We start from the raw sequence: 22,625 nt of genomic DNA on the forward strand, positions 1-22,625 counted from the left end.
GTTCACATTGCCTCTCTGAATCATGCTGAACTGTCCAAGTAAGCTACTGATACTGATGTTAATATATGGGAACAGACTATATGTTCTACAGTAGACAAGGCACACTAATTGACTGGAAAGAAGTACTTAGCTTTGTTAGTCTGAAGCCAGGCAGAAGGCAGGTAGAGGTGAGCAACTCCATCTGATGAAATGAGCTGTTGCTCACAAAAGCTTATGCATTTGATTTAGTTAGTCAACACCTGAGGGCTTCTGAGCCAAGGCTAAATTGCTAGGAAAGCTAGAAATAAGCAGTACAGTCCTATGCACAAGAAAATTGGACTTGTGAATGCGATGACTGAGGAAAACCATATAAATACAGATCATTGTATCAGCTGGGAGGTGTGGGGTGGAATAGCCAGTCAGTCTGGTTTCACCCTCTCATTCTACCAAAGAGATTTTGCTGTTCGCAGTACCGGCACTATGTTGGACTAGCATGGTGACCCTATTTTCTTTGCTTTGATTGGCTCCTTTAGCAGAAGGCAAAGCATATCACAATATGCATACATCTATAAGACCAGTCTGATATGACAGACTGATGTCACCAGAGAGTAACTGCAATAACCCACAAGCCAGCAGCAACTGTGTTACCAATCTTTAAAACTCAATATAAGCAACGGCCATAAGCAAATTCTTCTAGCCTTTTATGCAAACTTAAGAGTTATGCCATAGGTCTGGGCATCTAGACTAGATGACCTACTTATTCACTTCTTTATGGGCAGGGTATCACTCAAGGCAGCATCTGGGAAAAGCTTTAAAACTTAGCAAATTCTCCAAACTTCTAATTAAAAACCAATACAGAAGGAAAGCTAAACTAATTAAAAGAAGCATTATCAATTATGAAAAATATTCATGGTCTACTTAGCTAGAAAATGAATCCTTATTTGCAGAACCCTTTTTATATTAAACAAAATTAAAGGCTCGTATTAATGTTTAAAGCTATTTTAAAAAGTAGATGATTTATAGACTGACATAACCTAGAAAGATGCCATCAGCCCAATTAAAATTGTTTGGAAGAGCAATAAAGCAACTAAAGAGAGTATAGTCATTGTTAAAGGCATGAAGTCGTGCCTCAAGCCTGAAAAAATTGCCTAGAGGTGCGATTATCCCAGGATAATCATGCCATGTATTGTACTTAATTAAAATTACTTCATTAGGCAATTATGTTAAGGATATTCCCTGATGATCCTACTACATTCATTGGAAGCATTCAGGAAAACGACCCTTGAAAAATGATTGATGAGATCCTGAGCTTTCTAGTCCAATATACACAAATAAAACACCACTATTTGACTTTAAGCTTATTGTTGTATAAAAATTGGCATGTAACATTGGCATGTAAATTGGCATGTCAATTAACAGAATCTGGGGCAATACAAAAGTCCTAATAGTGTATCCATTCCTTTGTCTTCAGTGAAAGCAGAATAAGGCTGAAAGTTTGAGGGTGAAACAGCTAACTCATCATCACAAAAAAGTGAAAGGTTTGACACCTCACCTGACACAGTTACAACTTGAAGTTTTCATGGCCTGACACAAAAACGTCAAAATAATCAAGTGTTCTGAAATATTAGAAAACTCCTCTTTCTGGTGCTGATAATGGAAATTTGCTTGTCCTTCCCTAAAGTCTGGGGGAACTTAAATACATCTGTAGTTGCCACATGATATTAAAATATACTAGTGATATTTTTACTATAAACAGGGTGGCCTATTTGATGGTTTGTGGTTTTGATTCAGAATGAAACCCTTCATGAAACCTATTCATCACTGAAGGTTAACAGCAGAAGCAATTCTATCTTTTTAATAGTTAAATTAGTTACTTTCTTAAAGCTAAGCTGAATAGAGAAAAAAGCAATTTAGATGCTGCATTTGGACAACACATCTTTTATACAGACTTTATTTCCAAATTTTGTATTCTAAAATAATTTTAATATAGGAAGGCAGTGGAATGGATGTCTATAATAATTAAGTCCTCTAATTTACCTAAAACCCCAAAGCCTTTATAAACCTGAAGTGCTCAGAGATGGCTCTATGACCTTTCCTATATTACAAATAGGCCTGATTCTCAAGATCCACATCCATTATATGCTTGAATGAGCTCAGTATTTATTGTTCTTTCATATCATTAAAAGAGCTAAAAGGTTGGGAAAATGCATAATGTAAAGAAAGGTCAAGTGGTAATCATGGTGTGAAATGCTGTTACATGTGTAAGTATAATAATTCTTTAGATTTTATGCTCCCTGGAGAGGAAGTTGTTCAAAACTCTTCACCTACAAAGGTTTATTTTGTGCTAAATATAGCTCAACAGCACTAAATGGTGGAATTAGGCTGACCTTCTGCTCTTCAGCATCAGCAATGGCCTTTTCCTGGCTCACTTTCTCAGTCTGAAGCCCTATCTTAGCAATTAAAGCTTCAGCATCTTGATTTCTCAGTTGCAGTTCTGCCTCTTGAGAGGCAAGTTTGGATTTTAGGTCCTCTACCTATAGTAAAATAAAGACACATTATTTTGGAGCCATTGTTATTAGGTGTATTTCTAAAAGCTTATAAAACATGTATGTCCCCGTTCTATAAATGTATGATACTTGGATAAAAACTGGCATTGAAAACAAAGATCAAATAACATTTCAAAGTTCAACAGTAGCCACGCCTTATTTTCCATATTTACCTGTTGCGGTTTGTTTCCATACAGTAGCTCAATTTTTCTGGCTCGAAGAAGTTTGTTGATCTAACACATTATACAAAGCAATCTAACTACACCCACCAGAACTGTGCCCAAACACTAAGTCGTCCAGTTTCCGAGAGCCCAAAACCAGATGTCTCAACTCCTTGCTGCAGGGCCTGGCACTAATGCAACAATATAAGTAGCAGCAACAGGACATGTTGGAAAATGCTCAGCAATCACTTTGAAGCAATAACTCCAATGGAGCCTTGCCAAGGGGTTTAGAGAAATTCAGGTATTGGTTAACAAAGGCCACCAGTTTGCTGTAAGAGCAATTTATCACCTGACAGGTCATATAAATATATCCAGGAACATATTTTCCATGGGTAAGGAAAATGTTTTTAAACACACACTTTCAGTTTTTCCTACCCCTCCAAGCATCTTATATGGTTGATATGATGGGATACACCATTAAGCAAAAAGAGATTCTGCCTAACCTGATATGGAGACTGATGCCAAATTTGAGAAAGAAAATTATTAGTGGGACTAAAACTCCAAGCCAGCAGAAGGTTGGAAGATTCTTTTTGTTTGCTAAAAATTGTTTAGGAGGAACCCTGAAACCATCCCACACTTCTTGACAATTCCTGGTAGTTACAAAACTTGCTGACTTCCCTGTGTTATAACTCAGAGAACCTTTACACTTAAAGCTCCTGAGGCACCAGGACACCTATATACCATTTGGTCTCCCAACAATGCTGTGCAAATACTGTACCTGTGGGATTTGAAATACTTCTATTTTATATATAGAACACTTTTGTTTTTAATAAATACATTGCAAGATTATGGCAATCCCACAGCAGATGCACGTAAACCCATTTCTCTTAAAAAATACCTTGAGACACTTTGAACTGGAAAGATACTAAATACAACTGAAGACATTTTCAAACATTAGGGAACTCCTGTATAGCACTGACTTTATATCCCAGAGCTAACTAGTCTAATGAAAAAGTGTTGAGACATTTGTATATAAAGTTAGCAGCAATTATTGTGTAGGACTGAAAAAAAAATAGTTTCCTTAAAAAAGGGAAGATGTATGGGCAGAGGGGTCACAGAGAGAAATAATGTAAGTATCTTTCTTAATGTGACAGCTTACCTGAGAAGCTGTTGTTTTTAGCTTCTTAATGCCATTCATCAGGTGTTCCATGCGTTTGGATATCTGCTCACGTTTCTTCTCCAGAAAGATCTTATACAATGTTATTTGCTCCAGAAAACTTTTAGGAGTGGTATAGTTATATTGCCTCTCATTCTGATGATATTTTGCACTCAGGTCATTCACAGTGGTGTGGGAATATGCCATGAAATGGCAAATGGAATCCTGAATGTGTGGCTTAATGAAATATTGAGAGGAAAAGAAACACATGTAAACCCTATTGTGACAAAACATAAACACTTTAAACACAGCTGTATACATCAGGTTAAATTACAAAACTAAGCAAGCATCACCACTGAGAATAATTTTCAGATCTGAATTCATAACATAACTCTGCCAGTGCATAATATTAAAATAAGCTAAATGATTCTCCTCCTCCAGTTTTTTTAAAAATGTAATAAATTCAATTTATTCAATTAGCTGGCAAGTCAATGTATGTTTTCACTCCCGTAGAAGCTGCACACTACATATTTCACAACATATTTAAATGATTTTTAAGTATTCCAAAAAGCTAAAAGTCGTAAGAGATGAACACTATTGTTTCCTTAAATCTAGAGTTAATGTTCTAGGATTTGGACATTTTAATTTGGCAATCCTAAAAACCTAGTTTCAGGTCAAAATTAAAATAGAAGGCATGTCATAGTCTTGCTTTCACCCCACTGATCCCTAAAAGCCCCACTGCCATCATCCAGAATCTTATTCCTACTCAAAGCAAAAGGAATTACACCACTGACTTGAATCAAATAGGATTGGGGTTCATGAGGGAGTACTTCAGAAGCTCTCAGTTCTTATGTCACTGATTTGCTGAAGGCCAGTGATAATACTCACATTTACTGGAGCAGGAATCAGGTTAGACAATGCTGAGAAGCTTAAAAATCGCATGCTATGTGTCTGCATTAAAACTACTATAAAGATTTGTGGAAGAAGCAAGGTTTTTTGGTAATACTTGTTACAGGACCAACAGTATAGTTCTTTCTACTCTGGATCCTGACATTGTTTTTCTGGACCAGTGAAAACTATGTAAATTATACCAGAGCAAATATGCCATGTGTCCAGGTCCTTAAAGCCCCACCCAATGCCTACTGAAGTCAAAGGAACTTTTTCACTGATTTCAGTTGGTACTATATTAGATATTCAATCAATTATTTCATGTATGTTGAAGTCAGCTTCATTAGTTTGGCTGGAGTGTGTTGTCTTCACCCACTTGGTGTTAAGTGGAGAAGAAGGGAGGATTTCAAAGGAAGTTTCAAAGGAAAGTCTTTGAGTTCATTTAATTCCTACTGTTTCAAAATAAAACCTGCTCATAACAGTCTTACTTTGATTTAGAACACTGTTCACCGGGAGAAAGCCAGGAATAGAAAGCTCATGAGAATTAGTCACGAGCTTTATTTTTTTTTAAATACAAAATTTAAGAATATGAAGTGTACACATGCATGAATACAGGCAGTTCCCGGACTTATGACACAATTGGTTCCTGAAAACCGCATTATTAAGTCGAAACGTCGTAACTCGGAACCAATTTTCTCATAGGAAACAAGGTTATAAATGGGGGATTGGGTCCTGAACCAAGGCCTGATACCCTATTTTCACCAAAAATACCCCAGAATCTTGTATTTATCAATTATAGATGAGTAACATAGCTACATTAATGTATTTATATTGTAAATAGCAGTCATTGATTTGGAAGGACTTCTTTGAGGTGATTTTGCTGGACTTTTTGAAAGGCTCTTGGTTGGACTTTTTGAAGGGCTCTTGGCTGCAGTCTTTTCAGGGGTCTTGGCTGCAGATTTTTCTGTTGTCTTGTCTGCTTTCTTAAGTAAAGTGTCCAAGGAAGTTTACACAGATGTTCTCCAGGGAGATGAGCGACACAGCGAACTTGTTCGCTTGCGTGGTGTTGCATCGGATCAAGCATTGTAAAGTCAAAACTGACGTCAAAGTTGAAACAGGGTCAAGTTATAAATGTTGTAAGTGCAAAACATTGCAACTCAAAACGTTGTAAGTTGAGGACTGCCTGTACACTCATGTATAAGACTAAGGAAAAGTATTTCACTGTTTAAACTTACTCCCCTCTATTACATATAAAAATGAACAGATAAAAATGCTGCTAAGATGACTTAAGTCCATTGTTGTAACTAACTTCCATTTTGTCCTCTATGACTTCTAACATACTTAACTTTATAATTTGTGGAGTCACATCTCCCTCATTTTAATGATTATTTATTGCATTCTATACAAGATGAACCCAGTTCAATTAATCAAGGGAAGCCTAAAAATCAATTAATATGAATTAAATGAGCTACACCAACTCTTAGGAAAGTCACACATAATTTACCAAAGCATTGTCAATAATGCTTAGAGATCTTTTGGAAAATTGCTCATGAGTAGTTGTTGATGCAGTTAAACGTTTCAAGCCTACATCATTAATATTACAATCAGGCTGGTGCAGATAGACTTACAATTTTTCTCAGTAAGAAACCTCATTACTTTTCAAGGCTTTTAAAGCAGGCTTAAAAAAATACCAGCTTCATTACTGACTGCAACAACAGACATTAGAAGTAAGGACCTAATACAGAAATTACTGCAAAGGGGGAGAGCTGAACTATACTGTCTTTAAAAATTGTAAGTGAATAACAACTTGGACATCCTTTGTTAGCATAAAGGTGGCACAATCCAGCCAATATCAAGTAAAAGACAAATCTGTTTTAAAGGGAGGCTGGACAGCAGAAATAAACATTTTAGGCACATTTGAACAATACAGCCTCAAACAGAAATTTGTTTCAGTCTCTTTCTTTTTAAATGTCTATTATGCCCACGAACTTTACAGTAGAGGTGACCTTCCTGGCCAAAGACACCCTTCTTACATTCGAACTGGCTGGTACCCAGTCATGATCCTTATGAGAAGTCTCTACTCAGCAATACTGAAAAGCACTCTAACAACAGTTTCATTTGTAAATCTGTGAGGGAAGAAGTGGGTTCCGGTAGAGCTGGAAGTGGCCTGAGACAACTTGTCTCAATGGGGCAAAATAACTATTGTTATCAAGCTTAACAAAATGGCACAGCATGGGAGACATGCCGAGCCAGAGAGCAGCTGGTTGTAATTCACACTGTTTTTCAGAAAACACTAATCGTTCCCGAACAGACCTCTTTGATGATTGGTCTTCCCTGCATTTTCAATTTGTCACTTTCTCTTATGATAAGGTCAGCAGTGACAGCACTTCCTGACATTAACAGCTGTGGCTTTTAAAAGGGTCATTGTGGAACTACTAATTGCAGTAATTTCATTAGCATAAATTATTTATTCTGCCATTCATTTATCTCCAGGTTTTTTTTGTAATACTACATTGTATTTTTCAATATAAGCCCATTCAAGGATGCAGCCAAAGAAAATTATTATTGCTAATTTGGCCTTCTTTATTTAAAAAACCACAGTTAATACCATGAAAAAAACTGATTTAACTGCCAAGCTCTCGGAAATATAAAGAGGGAATGAACCTATGCTTCAGATAAGTTTGTTTTAAGTCAAATATATTCCATATGCCTAAAGAAGACTGGACTGTGAGTTTGCATCCAATTAAAATAAAGAAAAAAGGACCAGTTTAGGGTTGTTGGTTTTTTAACCCTCTTTACTCCCAGTGCATCGAGAAAACCACTTTACTTCAGACTGTAGAGTACTGGCTTTCATTCATGCATGGTTTCTACTGAAGTTAAGAGGAGTTTTCCACAAATAAGTCCATGTATTGCTTTCCTTAGATTCTAAATCCTTCATTGCCAAACCAGCTATTCAGCCTTCTGACTATAGAACTCAGCTTTTGGCAACAAGCACCATTAGCTGAAATTACATCAAGCAAACAGCAGAAATAAGAGATGCCCCAGAACTGCTTGATTGTGTAATTGAGGCAGTTATCAAAACAGAGAGGGAAACCTACCCTTTGTTAGTTTTTGGAACCAGGCAGGACAGTTATTTCCAGCTGCATTTCATCATACATTAAATTGAGTTTCACTGTATCTCTTAAATACAGTGAGTACATTAAAGAACGGCAGCATATTTTCTTAAAGTGTATACTTTAGTATGGAGCCTCTAGTACTAAGGTACAAGAGTTCACAGCAGTAGAACTTCAGAAGAGAGCAGAAATTTGTTTTGTTCACCAATTACTGATTCTCTTACTCCATGTTGTCTGTTAAGATGTGAATACAGTTGGTTGTAGGAAGCAAAGATTAGGTATCAGATGGCGGTTAAACCCTTTAAATAGGGTATACATATTATATGGTTCTAAGGTGTGAGTTTTAGAGTATTATTCCAGTCCCAAATGAAGGGTATATTTACATAACATAATACCCTGTTGTCAAGAGATACCCTGAGAGGCAGTGTATAATAGCTAAGTGCAACCAGAGTGCGGTGTTAACACAGCCATACTGCTTCCAGTATCCAAAATAGCTTATTGCATTCTATCATAAAGACGCACCCAAAAGTTGTACAAATCAAGCCCAATACTAAGCATTTAAATATCAATATTGTTACACAGGGATCTTCTTACAGATTGTGTGTGAAAGCACGTGCATCAATTTGTGTTTAATTTTTTTAAAGGGAAAATAATGCCCACCAAAATTCATGGTACTACTAGAATCCTAGAAAAGTAAGGTTAGAAGGGACCTCAGGAGGTCATCTATACCTCTGCTCAAGGCAGGACCATCCCTATCTAAGCCATCCTATAGAAGTGTTTCTCTAAACTATTTTTAAAACTGCATGAACAACTCTTATCCACAACTTCCAGGCACAGTACACAAAGACACCAAGAACACCCTAACGTGCCACAGATAAATCATGGGAACAAGGGCACTGTCAGTGTCCTGCCACTGCAAAGAGAGGAAGTTGTTTGTTATAATACACTTGAGAGATGCATAGAAGAGGATTGTGAATTTTAATCTCTTTTATCCTTCGTTATTGTATAGCATGACCAACATCTTCCAGCTGAAAAGCCAAATAATTTGTGATTGGTTACAGCAACTTCCAGGAAAGCATCCAGACTGGATGCAAAGACTTTAAGAGGTAAGGAAGTGACCATTTCCCCTGGTGGTTGGTCCACTGAAAATCTCTCACAGTCTTAAAAATGTGCTTTCTCTCTAATCTGAGTTTGTCTGGGTTCACCTTTTATCTACTGGTTCTTGTGATGCCTTTTTCTGCTACATTAAAGAACTGTTCAGTATCCACTATTTTCTTACCTTTAAGGTTTCTATAAGCCATTACAAGTCACCATTCTGTTTTCCTTTAATAAATTAAATAGTTTTTTAAGTCTTTTATTGTCAGGGATGTTCTCCCCTAAACTTTTGAAGCTCTCTATAGTACTTAAGATGCTTTATAAAAATGCTAAACTGTACGCAATATTCCAGTGGCAGTCTCACCAATGCTGTATAGAGAGGTATAACTGCCTCCCTACTCTACTTCTGTTTATGCAGCCAAGGTTCCCAGAAGCCCTGTGTGCTAATGTCATACTCAGAACTCATGCTCAGTTGTTTGCCCATTGTCATCCCCCCCTTTTAAATCACTTTCCAGGACTTGAGCATAATCTGCAGGTTTGTTGCCAAAAATGTGTACACTTAAGTGTGTTAAAGCACATTTTATCTAAATGGGCCTAGCTTCCTCGACAACCGGTGGAGTACCCATAATGGATGAAAATCATAATTCAAAATACAGAGAAAGGCTGAAAGGCTGTGGCTTGAGAGAAGGGTTAGTGTAAGTCCAGGCTTAGTTCATATGAAGTTCTGTGCTTACGCTTCCAACGTGACTGAACATGCTGCGGGTGTTGGTGGGGTGAGGGGCTGGGAGTGGTACATCCTGGGATAACTGTAGAATGTAAATTGCTCATTTTATCTCTATGCTGTAGACTGAAGTTACCATAACATGAGCTAGGTAGGACAGCCCAGGAGTTAACCCTCACCTGAAATGGCATAAACTCTGAGACACTCAGAGGGCATGAGTCAACAGGCTTTAACATGTGGACACTGGTGTTTTAAATGCCTAACATGTAATTTCACCCTTACTACCTTCTTGGGGTAAAATTCTGACCCTATCTGCCTTTGGGTTCAAACTTTCATTGGCTTCAGTGGGTCCAGGATTTCTCTCTAGCAGTGAATAAAAATCTTGTTTTCTCTCAACCTGTAGATACAGTCTAAACTTTAAATTGTTGCCATAATCCATTTTTTCACCAACTCAGTCTGAATTGTTTCCTGTTTCATTTTTCTAAGGGAATTTGAGCAGTAAACCCAGCAGATTATTTTTACAGGGGCTGTGATATTCTACCGGTATGATTTTTTCCCTTCTTTCAAATGTTTTATGGTGCTTTTTCCAATTCACTTTCACATTAAAGCCTTTGGTTTTATGGGTGTTTTTCATTACTAAAGCTTTTGTAATTCTTAAAACCATCTGAGGTGATTAAAAAGTAGAGCATAAGCTATACTAATAAGATAATCACTTAACTGTAGATGCGGTATTCCTCTTCATAAAGTATTGGATGGTATTGTCAGATTCTATACTAAAAGTCTGGGCACAAATGAGCTGTGGCTAAACACTTCCTTCTACTAAATGGAAAAAGAATACTTAAATATCTAAAATGAAATTATCCATGTAACACAGAAGTGCTACAAAGAAAATAACCCACCCATAAATCTTCAGCTAACAAAAGAGGATGACAGACAGACAGTAGCTCAGAATCTTCATTTTTTAGGGTGGTCCTCTACTATCGTGTTTCCCTTGTTCTCTTGATATCCTAAAACACCTTTGCTGTGCCTTTTACTTTCTATTCCTCCTGATCATTCTTGCTTCATTTTTTCTACTTCTCCTCTGACACTCTTTGCTGACTTTTCTGTATACCTTGCTTGTCTTTCTGATTCAGCTCTGTTTTGCTTTTTTCTTCCTTACTTGTCTTTTTTTTTTGGGGGGGGTGAGGGGGGTTAATCATAATTGTGTTATATTCTCCTTTCTTTTACAGGATCACCTCTGTTCCAAGTCCACCTACAAATCCTCCTCTCATTCTGCTGTTGGTCTTTTTGCACTCTTTCCATGCTAGTCTTAATCCACAGCCCCTATAAAAATAATCAGTGATCTAGATTGTCTCATATGACAAATATTGCTCTGAGATGACAGTGAGAAAACACAGAATCTGAAGTCTGATTACAATAAAGTGTCAAATTATTTTGTCTATTTTGGTAGTTTCTATTTATTTCAGTATTAGACAACTAAACAGGAAAAATATTTATTTAGGGCCAGTTATGCACTCTTGTACACATGTGGAGAAGGGAATCACACATACATGTACATTTTCATATGTCAATGAATTATGAATTTTTCCTACATCTCCAAGACACAACCTGTAACAACAGTATTTTTAACACAGAGTCAGTTAAAAGCCTTAATATTAAAATGCCGAAATTGCTTCAGTTGTATTCTCAATGAAGTAAGTTCAAAAATTTAATGAACAGTTCTTCATATAACCATTTTTACTCCTTTGAACTAAATGGGAATATGCAAGTTGCTAATGCAATAAAAAAACCCCACACGTTCAAGATTTCCACACTACTCTAAATATTTCACAAAGTATTAAAATACAGAATGTTTATTTTGGGTGTGATAATTATAAAGCAGGAAGGATTTCTAAGTGTATCTCTCTCTTGCTGTCAGAATCCTATAGGAGGCATCAGTATACCACTGGAGAGCAGGGCACAGCAAACAGTGATGTGAGACATTAAGACTAGAACTGAAGCAAGTCCCTCTATGACCAGTAGATGTCATTGGTCACTCTTGATATCAAAGCAGGCTTGTCACTGATCTCTGTCAATGGTGTGAGAGGTAAAGACTGTTATTATTTTTAATAATTCTGTGTTGTAATTTTTTTATTAGAACATGAATGCTGTGAATATATCAGCCTCTTACACTAAAGGAAGAGATTATTCCTCCTTCAGGCTTTTGAACTGATCATTAAAGTTCATCACAGAAAGCAGGTATCTGTTACTATCACAGAATGAATCCTGTGCAAAATCGTTGCCTCTTTCCCAAAAGTATTACCTCAATTACATATAACTACTTCTACAAGATCTTTTCAAAGAGGTTTCTTACCTGTTGCCACTGCCCAACCTTCAGTTGCAACTTTCGTCATCCCCACCGGGTTCAGTTGCTTAGAAACAAACCCTCTCTATGAGGTTTTTCTTTCTGCCAAGGGAGAACTGACTCAAGATGCAAAGCTCTTCGTCTGGCACTTTTGAAATCTTGTGCCAGTTCTAATCACTGCAGATCCTTCAATCTACACCACCCCAGCAGTGATAAAACTACAATTCCCTCAAAGTCAGGGTTGCTACATGCTGGTTGCCACACTAGACAGACCTAAAACCAAAATTTCCTTACGTCTTAATGGTTTTTAAATGAAACTATATATTACTGTTCTCTCCATACTAACTTTCAACACACATTAGTTTCTACCTGTTAAAGCTATTCACTTGTGTGGGGTGACAGAATCCTGTCTAATTCTATCTTGACAGAGCTGCATGTAGAAACCGGTACACCTGTCCTTGACTCTGCTGAAAGTCCCTTACCTTCATAGTGAGAAAATGCACTTAAATGGCATTAAAAAAAAAGAAAAGAAGTGAGAATCACAAACCTGTCAAGGTGAACAGCGAGAGGATCACTGTACAAAAACCCAGTTCCTCCCTCCACCCCTACATTTAAAGTGGAATATTTTCAGAATTTCTAGGCAAGCATAATCATCTTTACTGGTTTAATGAGAACTGTACAGTAACAAGAACTTTTAATAATAGGAATTTAATTGGTATTAGGTTATCTATTTTTTCACAGCGGTTTCTGCCATTGGTACCAGTAATGTTGTTAGACAGCTATATGCCATCAGGTCATGATCAAGCTGAAGGAGGGATGTAAACAAGCCAGCCCCCAAAGGGGACTATCAGTGTCCTTTGAAAGTCTTTTATTTAGCAGCTTCTTCCTTTTTCTATTAATCCCCAGAGAAAATACTGGGGAAAAACTGGAACATGCAAACAAACAAAAAAACCGCCACAGGAGTAATCGCCCGCCACAGGAATAATTTTTAACCTCTTTTTGGACTGAAAGCTTACAAGAACCTATATTGGAATGTGATTTATTTTCCAGGAAAGTTTCAAATGCTAACTTCTGTTGGTTGGATACTTTCAGTACTGTTATTTTAAACTGGTGACTGCACTGCATATGCAGCTGCTAGGAAGATTTCAACCTGTCCAAAAATTCGGAGAGGAGAAAACTGGAAACTTGGATGAGATAAAAATTCAAGTTGAAAAGTTCAATATTTGGACCAAATTACTGATGGCAGTAACTACAACTATAGGGTTAAACTATACGGTTTATAGGGTTAAATAATCCCATTACATGGGGGAATCCTATGCCTATAGGATCTCAAATAGTCCAGATTCTGTGAGGAATGCAGAACAGTGACTTGCATGATTTGTTTTTCTTTGCTACCCCCTCTCTTGCTGGATTGCTCTCTAACTTCTGCTGAGGGAATGGGCAGTGACATGTCACAGAAATGCAGTCAGTAGCTGGGGTGAGCTTTATAACCTTTAAAGGAAGACAAATATGCAAAGGCATAAAAAGGAAATTGTTTTTCTAGCTTATTCAGTTATTGATCTTTCAGAGATCTCTGTTGCTTTCCCATATGACTGACGAGCTTGAAACTCTGTACCTCAATCCCCTCTGTTTCTTCAATGAACCTCCTGCTGACGGAGTGCAGGGCCTCCTGCGGCCACTCATGAAACCAGTCAATAGCTGTGCAGTTAACTATGGCTGGGAACTTCCGAGCTCTAACTCTCAGCATGGAGCCAACTGGAGAGAAGCACAAAATGATCTGCGGAGATGAAGAGGGAAAAGAGAGAGTAAAGAATTACATGGCAAGTGGAAGCGATCAAAGGAAGGAACGTAGCAAGCCATGGCATTGAGCCATTTCAAGTGAGTTCACAAGCTGAAATTCCAATCAATCTAGCGGTTAATTGAACACAGTTAAACTGGAATTTTAATTTCTGCAAGTAGGTCTTTCACCCCATATATTGCATACTGTATAAACAATGCAACCTTGTGTGTTGAGATATAGGCTTGTCAACACAAAAAGCCAAAATCTACCCATTCAGGTAGGCAGTGTGATATAACACTAATTCCTCATTTCTGAATCTGGCACAATTATTTATTGACATTTTAATAGCCCTCTGTACTGTCATGAAATATACTTTGAGGAATGAAAAGGGATCATGTATTTTTTGTGAAAGGCTAAATATGGTTTCTAAACCAAAGCAAAACCATCCCGAAGTATGCAATTTATTGAGGAGGGGGTGAGGGGCTAGTGTAACTAATATCTTTTAGGGAGTATTATGTATGGCTTGAGACAGTTGCATGGCCCTTGGGATAACCAGATGAATATCAAGTATGAAACTGTTAGAAAGGTGAGACTTTTTTTTGGTGATACCTTTTATTGGGCCAACACTACAGCTGGGAGAATTGTTAGACAAGGTTTCAGGCACAAAGTGCCAATTTTCAGGTCATTCCATGCCAAAAGCTGGTTTAACATCTCTGCCAACCACACAGTACGTCCCATTAAAATTTATTAAAAATCACCAAAAAAAAAATCTTTGCCTCTTCTAAATGTCTTGAAGCAACATGGCTACAATGCTCCAACTCTATTACACTGTTAGAAGATGGAGTCTTTCCCTTCTACCTGGTTCTATGCACTTCTAATGAAACATATTACGCCCATGCCCACTACGGGATAGGGAGGTCTGGGTCAGGGAGATCCCCTGCCCTCCATTAATGCTGACCTTGTGAAGAAACACCTAGAGAGACTGGATACCTTCAAGTCAGCTGGCCCTGACAATCTACACCCTAGGGTACTCAAGGAGCTGGCAAGCATCATAGCCCAGCCCCTGGCACAGATCTTTGAAAACTCCTGGTGCTCTAGTGTAGTGCCCGAAGATTGGAAGAAGGCCAGTGTGGTGCTGATCTTCAAGAAAGGGAGGAAAGTGGATCCGGCTAACTATAGGCCCATCAGCCTGACTTCTATCCCAGGGAAGGTCTTAGAAAAGTTTATTAAAGAGACCATCCTTAATGGACTGGCTGAAGCCAGAGGGATAGCCAGCACGGGTTTGTTGCGGGTAGGTCTTGCTTGACCAATCTCATTTCCTTTTACGACCAGGTGACCTATCACCTGGACAAGGGAGAAGAGATTGATGTCATATATCTTGACTTCAAAAAAGCCTTTGATCTGGTATCCCATGATCACCTCTTGGCGAAACTGGCAGATTGCGGCCTTGGGTCCACCACGATCTGCTGGCTGGGAAATTGGCTCTGTGGCTGGACCCAGAGGGTAGTAATTGATGGAAGTCAATCGTCATAGTGCCCTGTGACCAGTGGGGTCCCCCAAGGCTCTGTCCTTGGACCCATATTATTCCACATCTTCAATGTGGACACTGGAGTCAGAAGTGGACTGACCAAGTTTGCTGATGACACCAAACTACTTCTCTTTATGGGCAAAGGTGAATAAATGTTAGCAGGAAGTACCCAAAACAAAGAAATCTTTTATTATTCTAATAATGGAGATTATGCCGCATGAATTCAGAATTGGGATGATTTAAGCTGTAGCCCTCAAAGTGGTACTTGCTAAAAGTGATCAAGCCTGGCCTGACAATTATATACTGCTGCTAATGCCCTCTTCAGAAGGGAATGCTATTGTCCACAAGGTCACCTTAAAGAACACAACTTTTGCTGGAGACCATGATGGGACTGAGGAGGAGAGAAGAGAGTGAAAAACAGGTACTATGAAAGAAAAAAAGACAGTTAAGGGTGACTGGGGGAAAGAATGGAGGGAACAAGAAAAAGGAGGGAAGAGATAATTGAAGACTAAAGTGCAAAGTGGAAACAAATTAAGAAGGGGGTAACTGAACTTGTAAAGAGGAGAAAAACCCTATATACGATGGGCAAATTTAATCTCCACATCTGATTCTGGGTTTGCATTGCCCACTGTGCTATTTTAAAATCAGATTATCTTTTTTTAAATTCCTAAATTATTGTGACTCACTTGCAGCAATGTTGCTCGAGTATGCTTGTTGCAATGTTTTAGTTTCCTTTAGCTCTGATCTCACAGCGTTTATTTCTTTGTGTGGCACAGGGGGACTGTATTTCATGTTATAATGGAGATTTGAATTGCTGTTGTCATTCTGTTTCCCTAGTTGATCTAGTTTGTTTTCAGGCAGAGGGAATACCTTTCTCACATTTACCTCAAATTTCTTTACCCATAACTCACTTGTACATTTATCCTAGAAAGCACTTGAAAATGTGTCAGCAATAATAAGCTTTGAAGCAGAGTCAATGAACAAAACCCAAAGTTCTGTTTAAAGACTTTCAAAACTTAGGATGGTTTCTGAAGTACCTTCTTCCTTACAATGTATAACTCCAAGCCAGGTTCCTCTCTCCCATACATTTCAGGTGCCCAGCTGCCGCCACCTTTGCCAGCCAGTGAGCCAAGGGAACTGGCCTGGGTCTGCCTGAGCCAAAAAGGGGGCCAAAACAGAGGGGCATCAAGGCCCCAAACAAAAGACTGCCCAGAGGGAGCTAGGTGCAGCTCCGGTAGCTGGCCTAGTGCTAGACCCACTTGCAACCTACACTGAAGCAGCAGAGCCAGACAGCCTCTGCAAGACAGGAGCCTGCTACAACTAAGATCAGCTGGGGATGAGAGAGGATGGCCCGGTAGGCTCAGAAGGCACCTGACAAGGGTGAACCCTGGAGGGACTGTCCTTGATGCCTTAGCCTCCTGGCAGTTCAACCACTCAACCAAAGTGTGCCATTAGGGGACTCCCACCATTTCTGGCCATGAGTAAGCCCAGCAGGGATCATGCAGAGCCCTTGGGACACCTGGACAAGTGGCAGTAAAGAAAAGTCCTGGGGAAAAGGGGGCTAGATGGAAAAAGGGGAACAAAGGGTCAGGGAAGCAGACCCTTAAGCTCTAATGTTGGAAGTGTGCAGCTCAGCACAGAAGTAACAGTGCTCTGCCCACTGCTCAGTCTGAACCACATCACTTTCTCTTTTGTGTTAGCATTTTTTCACAAAGTGTAACAAGTCACAGCAAACTCCCATAACACTGGATTATCATCCCACTGGTGCATCAAACAACCTGTAGTGACATCAAGGCACAGCTTAGGATCTACGATAACACCCTAGCACAGGGATTTTCAACCTTTTTGGATCAGTGTATCCCAGAAGGCCCAGGGGGGAGGGGGAAGTGGGAGGGGAGACTGGGGTAGTGAGCAGCCAAATGCAGAGTGGCAGCAGCTGCTGCATGAGAACTTCCCCCACCTTGTGCGTTCAGCGCCTGCGTGCAGTGCAGGATAGCGTGTGGCAGCACTCTATCCCTGCCCACCCGTGTGTACCCCCTAGGGCCTTCTCAACGTACCCCTGGTTGACAACTCTTTCCCTAATGGAAAGGGGTGAAGATGGACCAAGGAGATGTCCCGGAGCTGGTAAGAACCACTGAGCAGCATCAGAGAGGTATAACACCTAAAGTTGTGGTAGGCGAGTAGGCTCAGGGGCGATCTACCCCTGCAGGTGGCAGAGCAAGGGCCTATCAAATAGTTGAAGGCTGCTATGAAATCCCCTCAGTCTTCTCTTTTCTAGGCTAAACAAGTCCAGTTCTCTCAGCGTCTCCTCATAAGTCATGTCCCCCAGCCCCCTCACCATTTTCGCTGCCCTCTGCTGGACTCTCTCCAATTTGTCCACATCATTTCTGTAGTAGGGGCCCCAAAACTGAACACAGTACTCAATGTGGCCTCACCAGTGCCAAATAGAAGGGAATAAGCACTTCCCTTGACCTGCTGGCAACACTCTTACAGATGCAGCCCAGTATTGGCAACAAGGGTGAACTCTTGATGCATATCCATGTTATTACCCACTGTAACCCCCAGGTCCTTTTCTGCAGAGCTGCTGCCCAACCAGTCAGCCCCCAGCTTCTACCAGGTACATGAGATTGTTCCATCCTAAGTGCAGGACTTTGCACTTGTCCTTGTTGAGCCTCATGAGATTTCTTTTGGCCCAATCCTCCAATTTGTCTAAGTCACTCCTAGCCCTACCCTTCAGTGTGTCTACTACTCCACTCAGCTTGGTGTCATGTGCTCAGGGTGCACTCTGTGCCATCTTTATGGTCACTGATGAAGACATTAAACAAAAAAAGCCCCAGGACTGACCCCTGGAGCACTCCACTTGATACTGGCTGCCAACTGGATATTGAGCCATTGATTACAGCCCTCTAAGCCCGATTCTCCAGCCAGTTTTCTATCCATCTTACAATCCATTCATCCAACCCATACTTCCCCAGCTTCCTTGCAAGAACACTGTGGGAGACAGTATCACAAGCCTTGCTAAAGTCAAGACATATTATATTCACTGGTTTCCCTGAATCCAGAGCCAGTTATCCCATCACAGAAGGCAATCAGGTTGGTCAAGCATGACTTGCCCTTGGTAAATCCAAGTTGACTGTTCCTAATCACCATCTTCTCCTCCAAGTGCTTACAAATGGATTCTTTGAGGACCTGCTCCATGATTTTTCTGAGGACTGAGGTGAGGCTGACTGGTCTGTAGTTCCCTGGATCCTCCTTTCCCCTTTCTAAATACGGGCATGATGTATGCCCTTTTCTAATCTCTCTCAATCACCATGAGTTTTCAAAGATGATGGCCAGCGGCTCTGCAATCACATCAGCCAATTCCCTCAGCACCCTTAGGTGCATCTCATCCAGCCCCAGGGACTTGTATATGTCCAGATTTTCTAAACAGTCCCTAACCTGTTCTTTCACCACTGTTGGCTACTTACTTTCTTCCCAAACTGTGCTGCCAGGTGCAGTAGTCTGGAAGCTGACCTTGCCTGTGAAGACTGAAGTGAAAAAGGCACATTGAGCACTTCAACCTTTTCTTCATCCTCTGTCACTAGGTTGCCTCTCCCATTCAGTACGGGACCCACACTTTCCCTGATCTCCCTCTTGTTACTGACATACTTATAGAAACCATTCTTGTTACCCTTCACATCCTTTGCTAGCTGCAACTCCAGTTGTGCTTTGGTCTTCCTGACTTCATCCCTGAATGCCCGAGCAATACTCTTATACTCCTCCCTAGTTGTTTGTCCAAGTTTCCACTTTTTATAAGCTTCCTTTTTGTGATTTAGTTTACTGAAGAGTTCCCTGCTAAGCCAAGCTGGTCTTCTGTCATATTTGCTAGTCTTCCTGCACATCAGGGTGATTTTTCCTGCACTCTCAGTAAGGTTCTTTAAAATGCAGCCAGCTCTCCTGTATTCCTCTTCCCATCAGACTGGCTTCCCAGAAAATCCTGCCCATGAGTTTCCTGAGTGAGTCAAGTCTGCTCTTCTGAAGTCTAGGGTTCTTATTTTGCTCCTGTCCATCCTTTCTTCTCAGGATCCTGAACTTAAATCATTTCATGATGTCTGCTGCCCAAGTTGCCATCTACTAGTATATATCCCTCACCAATTTCTTCCCTGTTTGTGAGCAGCAGGTCAAGAACAGCATGGCACCTAGTTGGCCACTCCAATACTTGCACAGGGAAGTTGTCCCCAAAACTCTCCAATATCTTCTTGGATTGCTCATGCCTTGCTGTACTGCCCTCACGGCAGATGTGTTGAAGTCCCTCATGAGAACCAGGGCCTGTGATCACTGTTTGAAGAAACCCTCATTCACCACCCTCCTCCTGGTCTGGTGGTTTATAACAGACCACCACCACGACATCACCTTTGTTCCCCTCTTTTCTGACCTTAACCGAGAGACGTTTGATAGGCCCATCTCCAGTTTCATACTTGAGCTCTGAGCAATCAAATAGCTCTTTTACATAAAGTGCAACTCCTCCTACTCTTCTTCCCTGCCTGTCTTTCTATGACAGTGCTCCAGTCATGAAAGCTATACTACTAAGTCTCTGTTATTTCAATCGTGTCATAGTTCCATGACTGTGCAAGGACTTCCACTTCTTCCTGCTTGTTTCCCAGGCTCTGTGCATTCATGTATAGGCACCTGATGTAACTAGTCAATTTCTCTGATTTCTCATGAAGAATGAGAACACCTCCCCTGGTGCCCCCTCCTGCTTGCTTCCAAGTCACCCACTTCCCCACTTCTTTCAAGGCTTTAGTCTCCATCCCTCAGTGGACCTAATTTAAAGCCCTCCTCAATAGGTTAGTGAGCCTGTCTGCAAAGATGCTCTTCCCCCTCTTCATCAGATGGATCCCATCTCTTCCTAGCAATCCTTCCTCTTGGAACATCATCCTGTGGTCAAAGAAGCCAAAACCTGGCTGGCAACATGACTTGCACAGCCAGCCATTGATCTGCAGGACACGCCCACTCCTGCCCAGATCCTTTCCTTTGACCAGAAAGATTGAAAAGAACACCATTTGAGTGCCAGTTCCCTTCACCATTGCACCAAGAGCCCTGTAGTCATTTTTGATCTGCTTAGGGTCTCCCCTGGCAGCATCGTTGGTGCCCACATGGATAAGCAGCACAGGGTAGTAGTCATAGGGCCAGATAGCTCCCGGTAATCCCTCCATGATAGCTTGGATCTGGACTTGGGCAAGCAGCAGACTTCCCGAGATGACAGGTCAGGTCAGCAGATGGATCCCTCTGTCCCTCACAGAAGGGAGTCTCCAACCACCACCAGTCACTTCTTGGTGGCAGTGGTCTCGATCCTTCCCACCTTGGGAAGGCCTGGCCTGGCCTCCTCCACCGATGGAACATACTCCTCACCCTCTGTTGCTAGGGCTCTGTATCTATTTTCCATATGAATTGCTGTAGGTGGAGATGAAGATTTCTGCTTGCTGCCAGAGGTCACAAGCTTCCAGGGTCCGCCCTCCTGGGAGTTTATGTCCTCTTACCTTCTCGAGTGCTGCCTCTGGCAGTTCTTCCTCCACAGTCCTGGAGATCTCTGCCAGCACTGATGCAGAGAATGCTTCAGAGCCTCCCCACCTCCCCTTGTAGCTCTCTTGCCTTTTCCCTGGCAGACACCACCAGGAGGCACCACTTATACAACAAGCATTCCCCAACCTGGTTGTCACATGAATGAACCTGCAAGCTGCAGTCCACACAGAGCCAGACTGGACCTGGGTGGAAACCTCGATGGTGAGTGGTCCTGCCTGGACAGAAACTTCACAGATGCAAACAGAGGCAGTGGTTCTGGGACTGCAACATCCTCCAGCCATTTCCCTGGATCTCTTAATCTGCCTCTTCTCTCTTACTGTCTTTCTTCTAAGCACACCTTCCCTAGGAAACTCGCCTGAAAGCTGGCCTGCTTACTGTTCCTTGGCCATAAAGAGCTTCTTTTTGTCTGCTTCTTCACCCCAAGGTGAAAGGCTCTCCCCTTCAAAAGAAGTCTCCTTTTATACTCTGCTGGACCTGGACTGGCTTCACCCTCTCATTAGGGCTTCTGTCAGGCACAGGCAGCAATCACTCAGCATTCACTCAGCTAGCAACACTCCCAGCTTCTCAGAGCATGCCCCAAACACAGACAGCCCAAAGAGACACCCAGCCAGCCAAAGGCACAGGCAGCACAGAATCAATTACCTTCCCTGGGCAAGATGTGGTGCCTGGCTTCTCTTCCCCTCTCGTGATCCCAGCAAACTGCCTGCAAACAGCTTGCCCGGCTTGCTCTCCTTGTTTGCTTGCTCCCTGGTTACTTGGGAAGTCTCCCTTAATACCCTGCTGGGTCTCTGCCTGTTTATGGCCCACACAGGTGCTGCTGCCTGGTAGCATGTGGTTCCAGCCAGTTCTGGGAGCTGCTTATGGTGGCAAGGAGCGGCTCCAGGCTGGCCTGCCTCTACTGCATGGCGTTCCCCATGGGTCAGAACTTGCACACCACCAGGGAAGCCCTGTGTAAGGGAGCCCTGTGTAATGGAGCTGGCTGCCTTTCCTGCTCTCTGCCACCTTGTGGATGAATTGTGAAGAAAACAAAAATGGGTTTAAGCTACAATGCTAACTTTAGTAAAACGGTGAATAATAAAGAATAAGATTTTTTTTTAGTTTAATAGCCCGCATCATTAAGCTTGAGGTGAGGAATTGCTTGAAATCCCTTATTTTACACTGCAAATGTGGGGAAAAGAGGTGGGTTACCAAGAACTAAGTACATGCGATACCTGCCAGTGTGTTAACTCATTAAATCTATGTCTCCTGAAGTATTACAATGCCTCTACCTTGCAGTCTATGCGGTGTGAATAGATACCTCCTGTTCCCTGTTTCTAGAAGTGCTAATTTGCAGAGTGGGTGGCCTGCAAAATGGTGGCAAGGTAAGAGGCATTTGAAAGTAGTTTTTAAAAAAAGCCCTTTAAAATATAATGAAATCATAGAGGAAATCAGAGTTGCACAAAAGGAGGGAAGAGGGAGGAGAAAATGCAAAGACATTAGGATTTACAGCTTTTTCTCCCCCATTCTTAAAAACCTGTATATGAATTCAGTGCTCATGAAATTGATACATACACTATTGACTAGAGCTAAATAAAAGGTGCACAAATACTTTTCCCATTCATCTTTACTGATACTCAGCTCAGACAAGATAAAATAGCAGAGGATGCCAGTCATACCAAATATTCTGTTTAGCCATGAGTTAAAGAAGGAATCACCAGTGAAGGACAGAAATGATGCCAACAAAACAGAAATAAGAGAAGAAACAAATGTGTA

At 41.0% G+C, this 22,625-nt stretch overlaps 1 protein-coding gene across 1 annotated transcript in view; it reads right to left on the bottom strand.

Annotated features, from left to right (window-relative positions):
* DNAH11 (dynein axonemal heavy chain 11) overlaps positions 1-22,625 on the bottom strand; it is a 270,299-nt gene that overhangs the window by 84,362 nt on the left and 163,312 nt on the right. Inside the window, exons 54-56 of the mRNA XM_090046787.1 lie at positions 13,619-13,780; positions 3,846-4,079; positions 2,367-2,513 (exon numbers count right to left, since the gene is read on the bottom strand). Of these exons, the coding sequence (XP_089902913.1) occupies positions 2,367-2,513; positions 3,846-4,079; positions 13,619-13,780 (543 nt within the window). The remainder of the gene's footprint in view (positions 1-2,366; positions 2,514-3,845; positions 4,080-13,618; positions 13,781-22,625) is intronic.

Source organism: Crocodylus siamensis, chromosome 5, assembly GCF_052110815.1.
Source record: "Crocodylus siamensis isolate JL-2025a chromosome 5, ASM5211081v1, whole genome shotgun sequence".
Taxonomy (NCBI): Eukaryota; Metazoa; Chordata; order Crocodylia; family Crocodylidae; genus Crocodylus; species Crocodylus siamensis.